This window comes from Arvicola amphibius, chromosome 4 (assembly GCF_903992535.2).
Source record: "Arvicola amphibius chromosome 4, mArvAmp1.2, whole genome shotgun sequence".
Lineage (NCBI taxonomy): Eukaryota > Metazoa > Chordata > Mammalia > Rodentia > Cricetidae > Arvicola > Arvicola amphibius.
The window spans coordinates 154,669,500-154,688,435 of NC_052050.1; the positions used below are offsets into that span (position 1 = coordinate 154,669,500).

Here is an 18,936-nt window from a genome sequence, read left to right on the forward strand (position 1 = left end):
ACTTGTAATTCTGTGAAGCAGAGAGAAGTGGGACAAAGCTAAACCACTCCTCCATCCCTCCTCATACCACACCTCTGCCAGCTGGGTCCCTGCCGCCATTTCTCTCCCTCGGGTGTCTTCACCTCTCCAGTAGCTAGTTGGTCACTGCAGCCTTGCAGCTGTCTTATCTGTCCTATTTGGTCTTTGGCAGATGTTGTTGAAAGAACTGCTCCTGGGTCCTAGGTGTCCACTCATCAGCCCCTCTGCATGCACCCCGGAGCAGTCTGTGTAAGACCAGGGCCACGTAAAGCCCTCAGCTTCTAATGCAGCACTGATAACTGTGCTTGCATTGCTGGAAGCCATTCTGCCACTTCTGCGCCTTCTGTAGAGGTCCTGCTGGGCCCTAGCTGCCTATAAGTGTCAGGTTGCACTGCCACTGTCAGGGAGCAGGACCTTGTGTGCTACACCCCAAGTCTTGTCATTATTGCTCCTTAGACCCTTTGCTTTTCATGGATACTTAGGTATGTACTAAACTGCAGTGTGAAATGGGACTTTCAAGTGTCTAGACTGGGCAGCTGGTCACGTTTATAACTGAGCAACTCCTTGGCTGACTCCTGCTTGAGTGTGTGCAAAGCCTGGCCCTTGCTCATTGCATGCTGCTGCTGCTAAATGTAAGGAGTTCTTAATAACAGAGGGAAGCAGATGCACATCGTCTCTGCTACTTGGCTGTCTTCGGTTTAGTGTTAGTGATTGGTCTATGCCATGTATTCAAATTTATTTCTGTGTATTGTTTCCTCATTCACCTAGGACGGAAAGGGGGTGAGCTGGCCTCTGCTGTTCATGCCTACACAAAGACAGGAGACCCCTACATGAAGTCCCTTGTGCAGCACATTCTGAGTCTAGTGTCTCACCCTATCCTCAGCTTCCTCTACCGATGGATATATGATGGGGAGTTGGAGGACACTTACCATGAAGTAAGTACCAAGACTTGGGGTTAAGGGCTGTGAGCACCGCCTTTTCCAGTAATGTGACTTATCTCAACTGTTTCATTTCCTCTGGTCAGGACTGTGCCTGCACCTCATTTGAAGGCCATTCACATTTGGCACTGTGCCTTGTTACATGGTTAGTGGTAAGCTGTTCTCTCAGGATCACTGCTGGGAGCTCAGCAAGGTGGAAATGCACGTCGAGGCTCACTAGCTGACTGACCAGAGCACGGCCTGGTCTCCCTGGGGCCTGGTGACACAGCTGTGGGGAGCTGTCTCTTTACTTGGCCACTTTATAAGCTTGGTCAGCTGTGCTTGGTTTGAATGAAGCAAGCTGATGGACGTGTGCTTGTTTTCCTTCTGAAGCACAGTAGTTAGGTATGATGCAACATGCAGAGCCGTGCAGCAAACAGGATTGGCAGTTGCAGAACTGGGGACATCACACTCAAACGTGTGGTCAGTAGCACTCAGAAGTGGAACGGCAGACATCTGATAAAAGTTATAATATATATTAATGCACACTAAGACGTTAAAAAATAAACAGATGCCACGCTAAATACAGCATTCATCATAAAAATACCAGTGTTTGCCATGGAAGTGGGTGCAGGAGAGGTATTTTTCGGGGGAAGTAGATGTTGAATCTGGGCTACATGCTTGCTAGACAAATGCTCCACCACTAACCTATGCCACCACCCTTTCTGGAGTTCTGAAATGTGTGGTACAGATACTGACTCCCTGTGATTTAGTACGATATGCACTTGGGTCTTCTGAGGATACCTGGCTGCTGGGAATGTAAGACTTTAGGTTTTGACTTATTGTGTGTGCATGCGTGCGTGCGTGTGTATGTGTGTGTAAGCCAGAAGTTAGTCTCACGTATTCAGACACTTCCACCATCACTCTCTGAGACAGGGTCTCTCACTGACCTGGAGGTTGCTGAGCAGACCAGGCTGGCCATCCAGCATGCCCCAGAGCTGGCCTGTCTCTGTCTCCAGAACTCATTTTACAATTATATGCCACTGCACCCAGGGTTTGTTTTTAATGGTATTATTATTTTTTTCTACATTTTTTTATATAATATTCTGATTATGGTTCCCCCTCTTTCAACTCTTCACAGGTCCTCCCTACTTCCCCTCCCATACCCAAATCCATACCCAATTTTTGTCATTAGAAAACAAGTGGACATCTAGAAAATAATAAAATATGATAAAGTAAAAACAAATTTGTCAGAATAGTACAAAACAGATGAATAAACAAAAGAGAAAGAGACAAAAAAAGGCATAAGAAACATACATGCAGAAATACACAGAGAAATCCCATAAAAACACAAAATTGGAAGCTATATATCTATACCTAGATATATAGATATATCTATTTTGGAAAACATCTATCTAAATTGGAATATATATGTATATATATGTACTAAATGTACTACAGAACATCTATCTATGTATCTATCTATCTATCTATCTATCTATCTATCTATCTATCATTTCCAATATCTATATATAGAAAAAAGGACCTTATCTTGTTTGAAATTGCATATGTTTAAGGATAGTGCCCAGAGTCTAGAAAAGGGCTTTGGTTCCTCTGGAGCTGGAGTTAGTAGGAAGTTGTGAGCCACCAAGTATGGGTGGTGAGAATCAATCCTCTGCGGTTGCAGCACCTGCTCTCTGCAGCCCTGCCGGGCTTGGTTTTTCTTCTCCCACTGAACTGTCTCTCTAGGTCTCGGTTTTGTAAGTTTCTGAGCGAGCGTCTTTGTTGAGTACAGTAGAATTGGTTCATCTCGTCACTCAACAAACAACCTCAGTTCTTGTCCCATTGGTAAGATTTTATTCTTTTCATGCTTTTCTTTTTACTTAATTTAAAATTCCTAGAAAAGTCCCACAAGTTCTGCAGGCACCCCTGGGTCCTCCCAGGGTTACCTGAGACCCAGCATGCCAATACAGTATCTCGTTACTGTTCTCACCCGTCCCCACCCCCGAGACTCTACAGTCCGGTGCTAATGCAGAACTGAATTTACACAGGGCACCTGCATGGCCAAGATCCCTAGTTGTTTGTCTGCCAGTTCCTTTGCCCAAGGACCCTTTGACACTGCTCTCTATTTACCTCGCTCCTTTTGTTGGTGAGTGATGACTGTAGTACCACACAAGACAAATACTCAGTACCAGGACACATAATCCAGGAGCATGTTTAAATTCTGTCTTATAGCAAGGGGGTTTATCCCCATAATAGAGAGGTGTGAGTCATAGTCCACCAGGGTGACAGCCATGGTTAGAATGTGGGAGCAGTCTGCTCTGTTGATGCTAGAGAATCATCTGTTAACATCCAGCACAATTTGGTGATAAAATGCTGAACCATGATCAGACAGTAACTTTTTTTCCGGAGCAATAACAGCTAATGCCTGGCTAGTAAGAGGCCATCTGCCTTCTCACTGGATGAAGATCAAGACAAGGTATCCGCCATCATGACTTCTACTCGGCATTGTGCTGCACGCTAGCAGGACAGGAGTGAAGAGGAATCCAATTGAGTAGAAAAGAAAGAAAGAAAGAAATTTTCCTCATTCCAGATGACATGATCTTAACATACAGAAAAGCCCAGCATGCACTGTGTAGGTGTACACTGGGAAGGGTGTCTGATACTAAGGTTCTCAAACTAGCGGCCCCGCCAGTCAGTGACAAAGATCTCGTGTGTTTCTCTATACTCAGTAAATGCTGCAAACAGGAGGCAAAAACAGCTCCACTAGCATCAAACATAATTTCTATGGTGTTAATAATAAAGCTAGGAGTCAGATATTAGGGAGGGAACGCTGAAGGATCAGAGAAGCAGAGCAGCCAGGCACTAGTTCTTACCTCTACGAAATCCTCAGACCAAATAGAATGCCCTGTCTCAGACTGTCCTCAGACTGAATCCTGAGCTCCTGTCTCCTCCCTACCTTATATTCTTCTCTCCACCCAGCCATATCACTCCTGTCTCCAGCTCCCTAGTGCTGGGATTAAAGCTGTGAGCCACCATTGCTTGGTTTTGTTTCTCTTGTAGACCAATCTTGCGTAGCCCAGGGTGACCTTGAACTCACAGAGATCCACCTACCTCTATCTCACTGTCTGACCTCTGTGGCCAACTAGTAGGGCTCCCTCCACACTCTGATCTTAGGCAAGTTTTGCAAGCTTTATTTGTTAAAGCATAAACAAAATATCATCTCTCACATTAAATATTTAGGAATAAGTTCAGACAAGGACCTGTCTGGTGCCCTTTGAAAGACTAGAATTGAAGTTTGCCTGGTCCATGACCTTTGTGACACAAGGAAGCTGACTGAATTGTTCTCTGTTGAAAGTGCTATGAACTCTTAAGTACTAAGTTGGAGTCCCGGCTGCTGCAGCCAGCACGTTGGTGTGGGAGCTGCTGTGGTCTGTGCTGATGTATAGGACTCCTAGGAGCTAAGTCACATGCTAAGAAAATGTCCCCTTTGCTCCTGTTTTTGCGGTGGGGAGTGTACATTTGTCTAGCAGTTAATGAGAAATCAAGGTACAATGACGTTTTATTTTTTTTTTTCACTAGATTCTTTCTGTGTTTGACATAATGGTAGGAATTAAAGGACCTTGAGGGGAAAATACATCAATATAATGAAGGCTTATTGCAATTATATTCTGACCTTGGTTCTTTCCTCTGCCACCATATATGTCTCACAGAGCTGATTATATTCTAAAGAGGAGTGCAGCCTTTGTGCTCACTACTAGCTGCTCCTGGAGTGACTGCACGCTCCCGTGCACTAGATGAAGCAGTGTGTTATGGCTTCCGAAGATGACTGAATTGCCTGGGAGTTTTTTATGGCTTAAATTAAAATTTCTTATTGTTCACGCTGATAGAAACCCAGCTGCACTCCAGCTATCAGGATAGATTGGTGTGCTGTCTATAAAAACTAGCTGTGTTTAAGTGAATAACAGAGAAATATAATTTATATGCAGTTAATCTAATCTATTGAATGACAAGCCAAAGGGCAGTCACAGCACAGCTATGGTAACCGGAGAGATGCTCACGGTGGCCTGTAACTTTTTCTTGCTTCTCTCGGGGTTAATTTCAGTATGTGTTGCACCGTAACCTCATCAGAGTGCCTTGGCTGTGTATTTTCAGTTGCAAAGGTAACATACAGTAAAAGGGTGTAAGGTAGATTCGTTAGCTGGAAGCAAACGGCTCTTTCTCTGTGGTTATAAGAATGCCAGCATTCATAAGCTTGGCCTACAGAGTCAAGCGGGGGCCTCCTCATTGCTGACAGTTATACAGCTTGGCAGTGGATTGCTACAGAAAAACTGTTAATTTGCTCTGGGAGAATAATGCTATCTTTAAAAACAGCAGAATGTTTAACTGGTATCAATTATTAAAGTTTTTCTGATTTACAAATTATGTGCAGTTTAAAAGTTCTGATAGTTATAAATGCGTCCAGCAGAGAGTTGGGATTTTGTTAGTAATCTGATCATGAGGAGTGATATTTGTGTTTACTCGGTTCCAACTGGACTGTGTATTATGTCATACAGAATGTTTTCTTAGAAATAGATAATGAGTGTCTTTTCCTTTAAATTATTTGCCAAGTTCTTAAAATGTTCTTTGCAATCCTGACTAGCTATTAGTCTGACCTGTATTTGTAAATGCACATTTGCATTTTGTTTTTCCTGGAAAGATTAGTGGTTTTCCTCAAGTCCTTGGAGATCTGTGACAATTAGTAAGTAACTTCATTTTTAATGATTGCATGATCACTATAGATTATTGACATATTCACTTGATTTTTGAAATTTTTTCCAACAAAGCTGGCTTTAATCATCAATTGTGTGATTGTCTAAATGGGAAGCCCAAGAAAAACCAGTGTTAGAACTAATGAATCTAATAGTTTCAAGCTTTTGAGTTATATTGGTTTGTTTGTCTATTTTTGAGGCAGGATCTTACTATGTAGACCAGGCTGGCCTCGATACTTGCAGAAACCTACCTGCCTCCCAGTTGCTAGCATTAAAGACATGCACCACACCCCAGATAGTCTCTGACATTTTAATAACATATTAGAAATATAATAAACTTCTATAAAAATTATTTTACCAGGCTGGAGAGATGGCTCAGCTGTTAAAAGGACTGACTGCTCTTCCAGAGGACCTGGGTTCAACTTGTGACACCTACATGGCAGCTAGCAACTGTCAGGGGACCCAAAACGTCCCATGGTAAAACACCAATGGGCATAAAAAAATAAATAAATAAAATAAAGGAAAATTTTTACTAATAAAAGATAATATTTTATTTAGAATAACTAATGATAGAAATAGCAAAGCAATAAAAATAAAATGGTAAACATATATTTCTGTAATCTGAAAATGGGAAGATCGTATGAGAGTTGGGAAGCCCAAAGCTGTAACAACAACAACAAACAGAATAAGACGAACAAAAAACATGGAATATACTGCAAACACTGGGAAATGTTTAACTTTGGAAAGCTGAATTTGTAACATGCAATGATTCCCAATTTTAAATGAATAATGCCTGAAGAATCTGTGTACTAATATAATAAAAATCAAAATAGAAGGGTAGGCTAAAGACAGAAAAGGCAGTTCACAGGAGGAAAACACCAAAGGGAATTGGCAGTATGGCAGTATGCTAAACTTTATTTAGCTAAGGGTATAGGATGCAGGGTACCCTGCTGGTGGGGGTGCCAGCTGCATGGGCTTTGAAGGTGTGTGGCAGCATTATACATACAAACTGAACATCCCTCACTCATCAGTTCTGCTTCCAGAAAGCTAGGTAGCAGGGATCAGAGCAGTGGTACTAAACCCTGTGGCTGAAGTGGAGATGGCATCTTTATAGTGTAGGTAAATTGGAGCAGTGGCAGCTGGATCGTCTCCTGCTACAGAAAGTCCTTCCTGCGATGTGTGTGTAGGAGGGGGAGACGACCTGGGACTTGGATGAGGTAGAGGGAGTCACATGAGAAAGGCTCTTCCTCCAGTGCCCTTGGCTGGTTGGTTGTAGTTAGCCTTTGCCTAGGAGGTCCTGCGTGCTCTGGGCACTGCTGTAGGTGGCAGTGTGTGTGTGCTGCGGACATGCTCAGGCGGTGCTGACCCTGCCTGCCGTGTGGCGCTCTGAATGGAGGAGGTCAGGAGCTCTTAAACAGAGGGCAGCTGGACATGAGCGCTAAGAATGCTCTTGAATTCCATGTTGATACCACATTCAGAGCTCCACAAGCAGGCAGAAGTCCTCAGGACATGGGTCCTGGAGGCTCTGGGGAAAGCTTCATTGGTACTCATGCTGAGACTCGCTCCTAAGTCTCCACAGAAAGGCGCAGCTTGTTTTTGTTGTAATTTGGTTATAAATGTATGGGATGATAACCAACTTACGAGAGCTTTCTGTCCGGAATGCTTTGCCAAACAAGTTTGTTGTATAAACGAGTGGACTCCTGGTGTCTAAGTAACTTACTTATAGAATAATTATAATAATTTTTGTTACTAGTAGCTAATCTTTTTCACAAATATTTTTAATGCTCCATGTTCCTTTATTCTTAGTTTTTCGTGGCATCAGATCCAACCGTTAAAACTGACCGACTGTGGCATGACAAGTACACATTGAGAAAGTCTATGATCCCTTCCTTCATGACGATGGACCAGTCTAGAAAGGTAGGGCTGGGCTGGAAGACACTTTGCCATTGTCTGTTGTAATTACTCAGAATGCGTGAACTACGTTACGCAAACTAAGTTCCAGTTGAAGCAGTTTTCTTGTGTCTTGCTAATGGACTGTGCTGATGTACGTTTATCATGTGTTTTCTTGAGCACCGAGAACTCACTTGATAGAGATCCAGTGCTCATGTCTTGTGTTTTTAAATCAATAGCTAATAATATGTAATTTATGAATATTTGGATGTTTGGATCACTAACTTTTGTATAAAGGTAATCACTTATTTTCCTTTTTAGGTCCTTTTGATAGGAAAGTCAATAAATTTCTTGCACCAAGTTTGTCACGATCAGACACCAACTACAAAAATGATAGCTGTGACTAAGCCTGCAGAGTCCCCTGGTGATGGTATGGCTCTAGGTGCTGGTGATGGGAGGGATGGGGATAGTGATGGTGGCTGGTCATTGTGATGGTGATGTGGCTGTGCCGGTGCGGGACAGTGGGAGTGACACCGGTGTGAGGACATAGGTTACCTGGATTATACACAGCATATATGTACATCCGGGAAATAATCTATTGCTTTGTGGGTGTTCAGTTTTTTAAAATATGGAGTTAGCATTGGAGTAGCGTTGACCATTTCCTCCTTAGTAATTTGCATTGTTTTATTCTTCTTCATAATAAAAAGATAGTGAATAAATACAGCCAATGGGAAGGCAGTGTTAGCCTCATGACTCAGCTTCTTCAGCGGTTGGTTTCATTGTATAGGTTCCCCTGTCAGCAGGTAGAAATCTGCTCCTCTTCCCTCTTGGTTTTTCTCTCCTTGCTGCCTGACTCAGCCTCCATGTTCCCCTTTCAGGGTATTTCCGGCCTCCCCGTACTCTTGCCATCTTGGTTCTGTTACTTTGCATAAGATGCTATGTTGGCAGTGGTGCGTGAAAACTCCAGCAAAAGGCTAGGGCAGAGTGTAGAGATTTCGGGAGCGCCTGTCTCTCCATGATGGCTAAGGGCAAGGCCATTCTGAGGGCTTCTAAGGTTAGGAGGCAGCCTGTGCAGTTCCTGAGAGCCACAGCATCTCACGCAAGTGGCTTGTGTGCAGACTTCCATTTATCTTCTGGGGTAGTCCTGGGAGAAAGAGGGGATCAGAACCGACTTGGGGGAAGATAATTGTGATTAAGAGATGGAAGAGGAGTCGGAAGACCGTTTGTAGTGCCGGAGTTAAGATCTTTCCATCATCTTAGAACATACAAGAGGTGTGGGTGGTCTCCTGGAGTCTCCTGGTCCTGTTGGGATTCTGGTGCTCGGATGTGGCTGTGAGATGAGTTAGTGAGACTTGACTTAGTTACAGCCTGCACTGTGGTCCTTGGGCTTACAGACACTGAAACCAGGTGCCAGCGTCTGCTCTTGGTGAGGGGCGTTGGTCTTTCAGTCTCAGGACTGCCTTGCCTTCACTGGCTGGCTGGCTGGGGTCTACACAGATGGACTGGCTCTGGGTCCACGTATGCCCTATGTTCCTTTGTTAAGGTGCATGTTACATGGGTGTGTACCTTTCCCTTTGTTACACATGGATGTGTACCTCTCCCTTTTGTTACACATGGGTGTGTACCTCTCCCTTTTGTTACACATGGGTGTGTACCTTTCCCTTTGTTACACATGGGTGTGTACCTCTCCCTTTTGTTACACATGGGTGTGTACCTCTCCCTTTGTTACACATGGGTGTGTACCTCTCCCTTTGTTACACATGGGTGTGTACCTTTCCTTTTGTTTTCCACAGCTGCAGATTTAGTCACAGACTTAGAAAACGCATTTCAAGGGAAAATTGACGCTGCTTATTTTGAAACCAGCAAATATCTACTGGATGTCCTCAATAAGAAGTACAGCTTGCTGGAGCACATGCAGGCCATGCGGCGGTACCTGCTTCTCGGCCAAGGAGACTTCATAAGGCACCTAATGGATTTGCTAAAGTGAGAAACTCCATCTTTAAAGGATGCAGTATCTTTACCATGATAAATACCTGATGATTTTTCTTTAAAGGAATAAGTGGCTTTAGGAGGAAATTAATTGAATTCTTAGAAAGTCTTGTTTTTAAAACAAACTACATAGATACTATTTTCGTGAGTTAAATCCTACTTTCTTCTTTGGTTGCCAGCAGACCGTCAGATGTGTGCCTTGCTGAGTTCATGGGCACGCCCCATGTCCCCCTGAGCACCGTGACACGTATAGTAGCTCCCTGAGTGGGTGGATCTGGGCAGTAGTCACAGTTAACTGTGGCTTCAGTTTGAAGCTAATTTGATAATTACATATTTTAAATTGACTTTTAGTTGATGTGTTTTATGCAGCTTGACAAAGCATTGCCCGCCTCACTGTGCTCCCTGCTGTCTTCTTCCTGTTGTGGAGCATCCGTACCTGATGCAACTCAGGGCTCCAGACAGGGCTGTTGATGAATGGGCCACATGTGGTCACAGCAGGGCAGTGTTTCCACTGAGGCATTTGCGGGGTGTTGTCACTTGCCGCGAATCAGCGTTCCCTTTAGGATACACAATTAAACTTCTCTCTTAGGACGAAAAGGGAACAAGTTACTTTTACACCTTGTCTGTGCTAATGAAGCTGATGTTTTGGCCCTGTGACCTCAAAGTTAGATTTATCTGACTTCTGTGGAGATCTGGTCCCCAGCTGTCCCATCTCATCAACTGGGCAGTTTGTGTGGTGCTGCTGACCTGGAATGCCTGAGTTAGAGCTGGTCCCTGGCTGGTGTGGATGCTTGGCAGTTCCACTCAGAGCAGAGCATTTCCATAGCAAAAGTGAGGCAGCTTCCTGGAGAGTTAGAGTGAGTGACGAGGAGCTCTCAGAGGGAAGATTCCTCTAGGTGCATGTAGAGGTGCACGGAGTGTGGGTGTGCATGGTGCACATGTGTGCGGGCAGCACAGAGTGTGGGTGTGCATGGTGCACATGTGTGCCAGCAGCACAGTGTGGGTGTGAATGGTGGGCATGTGTGCAGGCATCCTCTCTAGGCAGCACAGAGTTAGTTAGCCATCTGGAGAGCATTGCAGATGCCCTCTTCCCAGGGCCCTCTCTGCCCCTCCTGGATCGTCATCTGGCAGTGCTGTCTTCTCTTCTCAGACGTGTGATTTAAGTGTAAGGGGAGAACCCCCATTCTCTCCTGCTTTCCCCTTGTCTCTGCCTAGCACTGTATAGGTACCCCTGAGATGATTGCCATCTCTTAATCAGAAGAGTGGGCGCTTCATGTTAGTAAACACAGCCCTTAGCACTGAAGTGTGATGGTGTGGCTCCGCTGGGCCCTTTGGAACTATGATATCTGTACTTGTGTAGACATTGGGTCTTCATAGGAAATTATAATAATCCTACCCTTAGGTCAGTCATAATTTGAATATTTCATCAAAATGTATAGCATTGCAAGTACTTTCAACCTAAGCTGAATGAAAATTAATGTTTTTTAATATTTTGAAGAACTGTGCTTTCTACAACCCTGTATGCAATTTTTTTTTTTGATAAAACAGACTTAGAGAGTTTGTTAAAGGTATTTTAATAGCTATTAAGCTCAGAGGTAGGAAAAAGAAGCACTTAGAAGACAGTGAAACATTCCAGATCGGGGTGTGTGTGCTCAGAGTGGCTCGCTTGGTAGTCTTGTGTGAGCAACACAGGGTTTTGGAGCTAAGTCTTTAAAAGGCTTCGAGGAGACCTGCCTGAGGCCGCAGGGTAGCTGCGGGCCCCGCAATGCGCTCATACTCATTGCCCATCCCATTTGTCTTCTCAGCTTTTGAACTTTTACTTTTTTAATTCATAAGTTTTAAGAATTCAAGTAACAATAACTTTAATTTTGAACACGTTTCTTAAGACCAGAACTTGTTCGCCCAGCAACGACTTTATATCAACATAACTTGACGGGGATTCTTGAAACTGCTGTTAGAGCCACCAATGCCCAGTTTGACAGCCCGGAGATCCTTAGGAGGCTGGATGTGAGGCTGCTGGAGGTATGTGAGGCTGCCGGGGGCAGGTGAGGGTGCCGGGGGCAGGTGAGGCTGCCGGGGGCAGGTGAGGGTGTCGTGGGCATGCGAGGGTGCCAGGGGCAGGTGAAGGTGCTGGGGGCTTGTGAGGGTGCCTGGGGCATGTGTGGGGCAGTTGAGTCCAGTGTCCTCTCCAATATCTTCCTGTTGTGTCGAGCACAAGTCTTGTCGTTCCTGGAAACTAAGCATCCTTGGTATGCTCTGCCCTGTGTTAGAGGCGGCAAGTTCTCCTTAAGTCACATCATCCTTCTAAGGGGACAGCTCCCAAGTTGGATGCTGTGCATGAAACAGGTTCCACAGAGCATGGGGACATCACAGATGCTTACTGAAGTGAACTACACTTAATGGTAAATTGGAGGTGATGCCCATGGTCAGCAGGCAGGGGCCACGTCTGACCTCAGACCACTGGTGTGAGGTGTCTGAAGGTGGTGGCCGAAGGGCTGGCGTGGAGGTGAGGTTGTGAGTGAGAGTCCTCACTGACTGTGCGTCACTGCTAGAACCCATGCTTTTCTTGAAAAGCAGGCTTTGGGAGTTTAGAACCTGATAGGAGGCAGTGTGGTGTCGTCCATTACTTTACTGCCTCTTCTTAGAGCAGCTGACAGGCTCCTCAGCAGTAAGGACGAGCCTCTCAGTCCTTGTTTTGTTTTATTACTGTCAGGTCTCTCCAGGTGACACCGGGTGGGATGTCTTCAGCCTGGATTACCACGTTGACGGACCGATTGCCACCGTAAGAGCATTCTGTGTGCTTGTGTGTGATGTTCACAGCCGTTTGGATTGCTGGCGTTTTACTGTTTCAGACTGACTTCCTTGTCTAAAAACTAAGGTTCAAAGTAATTGTGCCGTTAGGGTTTACCCACTGAATGAGTTGCTTAAGCCAGGACTGTGTTTCAGATAATTATTAATGAGAGCTGAAATGCTCTATTATTTTAAGAATTCTTAGAAATATCATTTGTTCTGTCACAGATTTCAGCAAGTGCTTAATAAATGCATTGTTCATTTTATGCCATTATTCTTAGACTGTAGCAACTAATTTAGGATAATTTGAAAGGAAGCATAAAGTATATTTTCGGGGAATCACATTTTCCTTCTCAGATGAAATTTGATATTAGCATTGATTTAAGCTGATGAGTCCATAGCTGTCACGTTGTTCATAGCTCTTTCACCCATGTTGAGAAAGAAGGGCCGCTTCTCCTACCATGGCACAGAAGCTTGAGGGTTCACCTTTACATGTCTGTCTTTAGGACTGAGTCAATCCTCCTGACAACAGAACCTCTGACACCTAGTCATTTCTTTTTTTTCTTTTTTTTTTTTTTTTTTTTTTTTTTTTTTGATTTTTCGAGACAGGGTTTCTCTGTGGTTTTGGAGCCTGTCCTGGAACTAGCTCTTGTAGACCAGGCTGGTCTCGAACTCACAGAGATCCGCCTGCCTCTGCCTCCCGAGTGCTAGGATTAAAGGCGTGCGCCACCACTGCCCGGCACACCTAGTCATTTCTGTGTCTGAAGTGCTGGGGAACTACATTGTATTTCTTTTTGTTGTTGGGGCTGTTTGCTAAGCTTGGTCTGATTCAGCTCTAAAATCATTTCTCTAGTGCTTGGTACAGAGTGACTTCATGACTGTCCCTTCTGTGGGATAAATCATGACCTTATTATGATGATTATGAAAGCCACATTCACAGAATGCCATGCGTCTTAAGTCCACTGTGGCCCGCGAGCTGTTAGGGAGGTTCCTTTGACTCATGAATCTCGTGTTTGGCTTTGATCAGGTCAGAGCCACTGGTTTAAATGCACAACTGTTCTTCAGTTTAATCTCCCGCCACATTCATAGTGGCCTTTCTCCTTGGCTTGTGTTCTGAGTACTGCTCTAAGTAGCGTTTAGTGTGCAGAACCGTGTGGTATTTCAGCAAGTTATTTAGGACTTCATATTATCTGCTTTGTTAGTTTATGTGAATTATGTATTTTCATTCATGAAAGATACAATATCAAGGCCCAGGATGTAGCTCAGTGCTAGAGCACTTACTTATGAGTAAGGTCCTGAGCTCCATCTGAGGCCCCAGAGCCAAAGATCCTGTAGTAGAGATAATTGCATTGGTTGTTAAGGAAGTGGAAGGGCTGTGATGAGGAGGGAGGAGTGTGGTCCAGGTGTGTCCTGTCAGCGTTCCATCGTGTGCTGCTAAAACTCAGGTTCTGAACACAGCTTGAGCAGGACTGAAGAACAGTTTACACCCAGCTTTCTTTTCATGACGCGTCTGCGACAGCTCTCTGCCCACAGTATCCATCTAGGCCGGCTGTGTTGTCTGCGACAGCAGCCTGGGCTGCCAGATGGAGAAAGAAGAAAGGACTCTGGCGTTGTTTGGTAGCTCAGCCAGGAATAAGTGTAGGGGTGCTCTCCTGCATGACTTCTGGTGTTTCTGTTTGTGGGTGGCGAAATTTTATCAATTGCCATAACTATAGGCATATTAGTACACAAGCACACGTGCTCAAACTAGTATTAGACACTGTTTGTCAGATATTATGGTATCCAGAAGTCACTGAGATGTAAAAGGATGGCCAGGGAGATGACTCAGTGGGTTAATCATTGGCTGCACAAGCTTGGTGGTTGTGGCTCAGATCTCCAGTTCTCATGCTGAGTGCTCGCAGCAGCCCTCCTGCAATCCCAGTCATAGATGCTGTGCAAATTCTGATTGGTCTCAATAATAAAAACCCAAGTCAGACATAGGGGTAGATACTGAAAGATCAGAGAAGCAGAGCAGCCAGCCACTAGTTCTTTTTTTTTTAATGGTTTTTATTAAGAGAGATTTTTTTCTCTGTTCCCCTCCCTGTCTCCCCTTCTACCCTTTCCCATGATCCCCATGCTCCCAATTTACTCAGATCTTATCTTTTTCTACTTCCCATGTTGATGAGATCCATGTATGTCTCTCTTAGGGTCCTCTTTGTTGTCTAGGTTCTCTGGGGTTGTGAACTGTAGGCTGGTTTTTCTTTGCTTTATGTCTAGAAGCCACTTATGAGTGAGTACCTATTATATTTGTCTTTCTGTGTCTGGGTTACCTCACTCAATATGATGTTTTCTAGATCCATTGATTTGCCCACAAATATTAAGATGTCATTATTTTTTCTGCTGTGTAGTATTCCATTGTGTAAATGTACCACATTTTCCTTATCCATTCTCAGTCAAGGGGCATTTAGGTTGTTTCCAGGTTCTCAGCCAGTAATTCCTACCTCTACTCAATCTTCAGACCAAAGGGACGATCCTGTTTCTAGGAATCCACAGACTGAATGCTTTGAGTTCCTGTCTCTTTCTGCCTTATATTCCTCTCTCTGCCCAGCCATATCCCTGCCTATCTCCACTTTCCTAGTACTAGAATTAAAGGTGTGTGATTCCCGAGTGCTGGGATTAAGGGTGTGGCCACCACTGCCTGGCCTCTATGGCTAACTAGTGTCTAGCTCTGCACTCTGATCTTTAGGCAAGCTCTACTTGTTATATCACAAACAAAATATCACCACATATAGGAAGCAGAAATGGGAGATTACCAGAATAAACTGATTGCCTGGAGTAGTTAAATTAGTGAGCTCTGGGTTCAAACGAGACTGAATCAATACTAGGGGGAGAGCAATTGAAGACATCTGCATGCACATACAACCATAATACACACACATGCAATTGAAGACGTCTGCGTGCACATACAACCATAATACACACACATGCAATTGAAGACATCTGCGTGCACATGCGACCATAGTACACACACATGCAATTGAAGACATCTGCGTGCACATGCGCCCATAATACACACACATGCAAAAAGAAAAACATGAAAGACAAAAGGGAAGCCTATTTTATAAACACAGTTTTTTTTTTCTGCTTTTCCCTTGGCTAATTTGTGTTACCTGTTTCCGTTCTATTCTCATTAATTGAGGTTGTCATTTTTGAACAGAATTTAATTATAGTAGGAATATATCTTGTAGCAATCATATAATTATATCTTGTATAATAGCAACGTTAGCTTCTCTAATACTAAGATATAAAATGTCAGTGAAATTTTGGATAAGTCTAATTTGGGACATTGTAAAATTCACAACCCAAGTTACTGAGGAACACATTAGCTAAATGCTGCTCATTAACTATGTGAAGTATTTCTGGTTGATCTTGCTTTTCACGAGCCCCAAATTATTTGTGATGAAGTTCATCCAGATCTAAGTGTGGTGAGGTCACTGAATCTTGATTCCAGCTGCAGGAGGCTGATTTGGAGGACTTGGGGCCATGCTATGTGCTAGCATCCAAGGTTGGTGAGGAAGGCTGGGAACAGGGCCTCATCAGGGCTGCTTGTTCCCACACTGAACAGGATGGAGACTCTCTCGTTGTTGAGATCTCTGCAGATGTGGAGTCTGGAGTTTGCTGTATTTCTGGACCATAGTCTCCCTTAGGTGAGCAGTGTAGCCAGATGATAAAAACTGTTGTGGGTGGCACTTGCTTCCAGGTCAAAGCTGAGTTCTTCCTTTTATACAGTCAGTACTTGAAAGATTATGGCTTAGCTGAATTTTTAAAATGAAAGACCACTTTATGATGTATCGTGTATATAGAGAAGAATCCAGTAATTGACTCATGGCATCTAACTCAGCCATAATCTCTATTATCACAGAGTGATAATTAATAGTGTAGGAAACCAGTGATAGATAATGCCTTAGACTCTTGGGTTTGATTTTTGAATTACTTAAGAGTAGTTTCAGTCGGTCCTGTGTGTAGTTGTTTCCTTGTCCTCCATCACCACCACCACCACCATCACCACCACCACCACCACCACCATCATCACCACCACCACCACCACCATCATCACCACCACCATCATCACCACCACCACCAGCACCACCACCACCACCACCATCACCACCACCACCACCACCAGCATCACCAGCACCACCATCACACCACCAGCATCACCATCACCACCAGCACCACACCACCACATCACCACCAACACCATCACACCACCACCACAGCACCACCACCATCACCATCATCACCACCACCACCACACCAACCAACACCACCACCACACCAAAACCACACCACCACCACCATCACACCACCACCAACAGCACCACACCACAGAACCACCACCACCACACACCACCACACCACACCACAGTCCCACCACCAGCACCACGCACCACCACCACCACAACCACCACCCCCACCCCACACCACCACCACCACCACAGCACCAGCACCAGCACCACCACCACACCACACTACCACACCACCCGCACCACCACACCTCCACCACCACCATCACCACCCCTCACCACCACCACCATCACCACCACCATCACCACCACCACCATCACCATCACCACCACCACCACCACCACTCACCACCACCTACCACACCACCACCACCACCACCATCACCACCACCATTATCACCACCATTATCACCACCACTACCACCACCACCACCACCACCATCATCACCATCACCACCACCACCACCATCATCACCGTCACCGTCATCACCAACACCATCACCACCACCCTCACCACCACCACCATCACCACCACCATCACCACCGCCATCACCACCCTCACCACCACCAACATCACCATCACCACCACCATCATCACCGTCACCGTCATCACCAACACCATCACCACCACCACCATCACCACCACCACCACCATCACCACCACCACCATCACCATCACCACCACCATCACCACCACCACCACCACCATCACCATCACCACCACCATCACCACCCTCACCACCACCACCACCACCATCATCACCACCACCACCACCACCATCATCACCACCACCATCACCACCACCACCACCATCATCACCGTCACCGTCATCACCAACACCATCACCACCACCATCATTACCATCACCACCACCATCACCACCATCACCATCATCACCATCACCACCACGACCACCACCACCATCACCACTACCATCATCACCAGCACCATCACCATCACCATCACCACCATCATCATTGTCATCATCGAGTGCTTTCCAGAGCCTGCCATTAAGTGGCATAGGAGGGAATGAATAGGCAGTCCCTGTGACTTAGATGTGCAAAGTACACAGAAGGACACAAGATAAATTGGCTTGCAGTTAGAGTTCTGTGCACTAAAGTGTAAGGAACAAGGATAAAGTTCCGGTGTCTGCGGAGACGTCCTGGCATGGAGTATAGATGGACCAGTGGTGAGAAGAAAAGGTACGCTGAGCACCGCAGGGTCTCAGGTAAAGTCAGAGGACAGGCATGGACAAAGCAAGGGTTTTTGATATCAGAGCCCTCTCTGAGAAGAATGCGACCTTCTTCCAAAGCTGAAGACGTGTCCTGTGCTTCAGAGTCCGTGAGGCAGCTGTGACGGAAGGTGCATGTATGTGCTTCCTCTGGTGGCTCTTACTTGAACTAAATTGTGTGAGGTTTGCCTAATGTTTAAGTATGACTGGATAGCCTGAATTTTGATTTGTGAAACCTAGCCAGTGCAGGAGGTCTGACAGGAGGTGGGCTTGAGGTGCTTGCTTGGGCAGCTACATCGTGGTACCAGAAAGAGGTATTAGGACGGAGTCAGTAAGCCTGTAATGATGGCCTCAGCATGGCGATGCTGATAGGCTTGCCTCTACTGTTGACACCAAAGCAAGTGAGCCCTCTGTTTGTGTCTCTTAGAATTTGGGGGTTACAGTCAAGAGTCCACATTTAGACTGATAGGGGCTTGGTTTAAAGTTTGGTCGAGTTACGGCTAGAGAGTTGGCTCAGTGGTTAAGAACACTTGCTGCTCTTCTAGAGGACCCACGTTCTACTCCCAGTGCCCAGACAGTGGCTCACAACCATCTGTAGCTACAGCCATGGGGATCCAATGTCCTTTTCTGGCCTTCAGGGGCACAGGGCATGCCCATGGTGCACAGACATACATGTTGGCAAAACATAAAGAATAAAATAATTTCCCCAAAAAAAAAAAAGCTGGATGTGGTGGTGCACACCTTTAATCTTAGCACTTGGGGGCAGAGGCAGGCGAGTCTCTTGAGTTTGAGACCGGCCTGGTCTACATAGGGAGTTCCAGGACAGAGAACCTGGTTTTGACTACCAGAGGGTTAAGAAAAGTCCTGGTGATCTGTCTTCCTGTCACTACCCTCACCTTGTGTCCAGCTCCAAGACTGACGTACATGTAGCTGTTGCTGCTGCTAGAGCCTGCCTGCCTGGCTTGTGAGGGAGCAGGTGGCTGTTTTGCAGTGTGGTTCTTCTGAAGTGCGCTGCCTGCCTTACCTCTGTACCACATAGAACGTGCTGGAGTCCTGTGTGCCT

General features: G+C 45.3%; 1 protein-coding gene across 1 annotated transcript in view; it reads left to right on the top strand.

The window, feature by feature from the left end:
* Tubgcp3 (tubulin gamma complex associated protein 3) overlaps positions 1–18,936 on the top strand; it is a 61,286-nt gene that overhangs the window by 23,735 nt on the left and 18,615 nt on the right. Inside the window, exons 11-16 of the mRNA XM_038326375.2 lie at positions 787–953; positions 7,493–7,603; positions 7,898–8,006; positions 9,370–9,559; positions 11,452–11,587; positions 12,279–12,347. Coding sequence (XP_038182303.1) covers positions 787–953; positions 7,493–7,603; positions 7,898–8,006; positions 9,370–9,559; positions 11,452–11,587; positions 12,279–12,347 — 782 coding nt within the window. The remainder of the gene's footprint in view (positions 1–786; positions 954–7,492; positions 7,604–7,897; positions 8,007–9,369; positions 9,560–11,451; positions 11,588–12,278; positions 12,348–18,936) is intronic.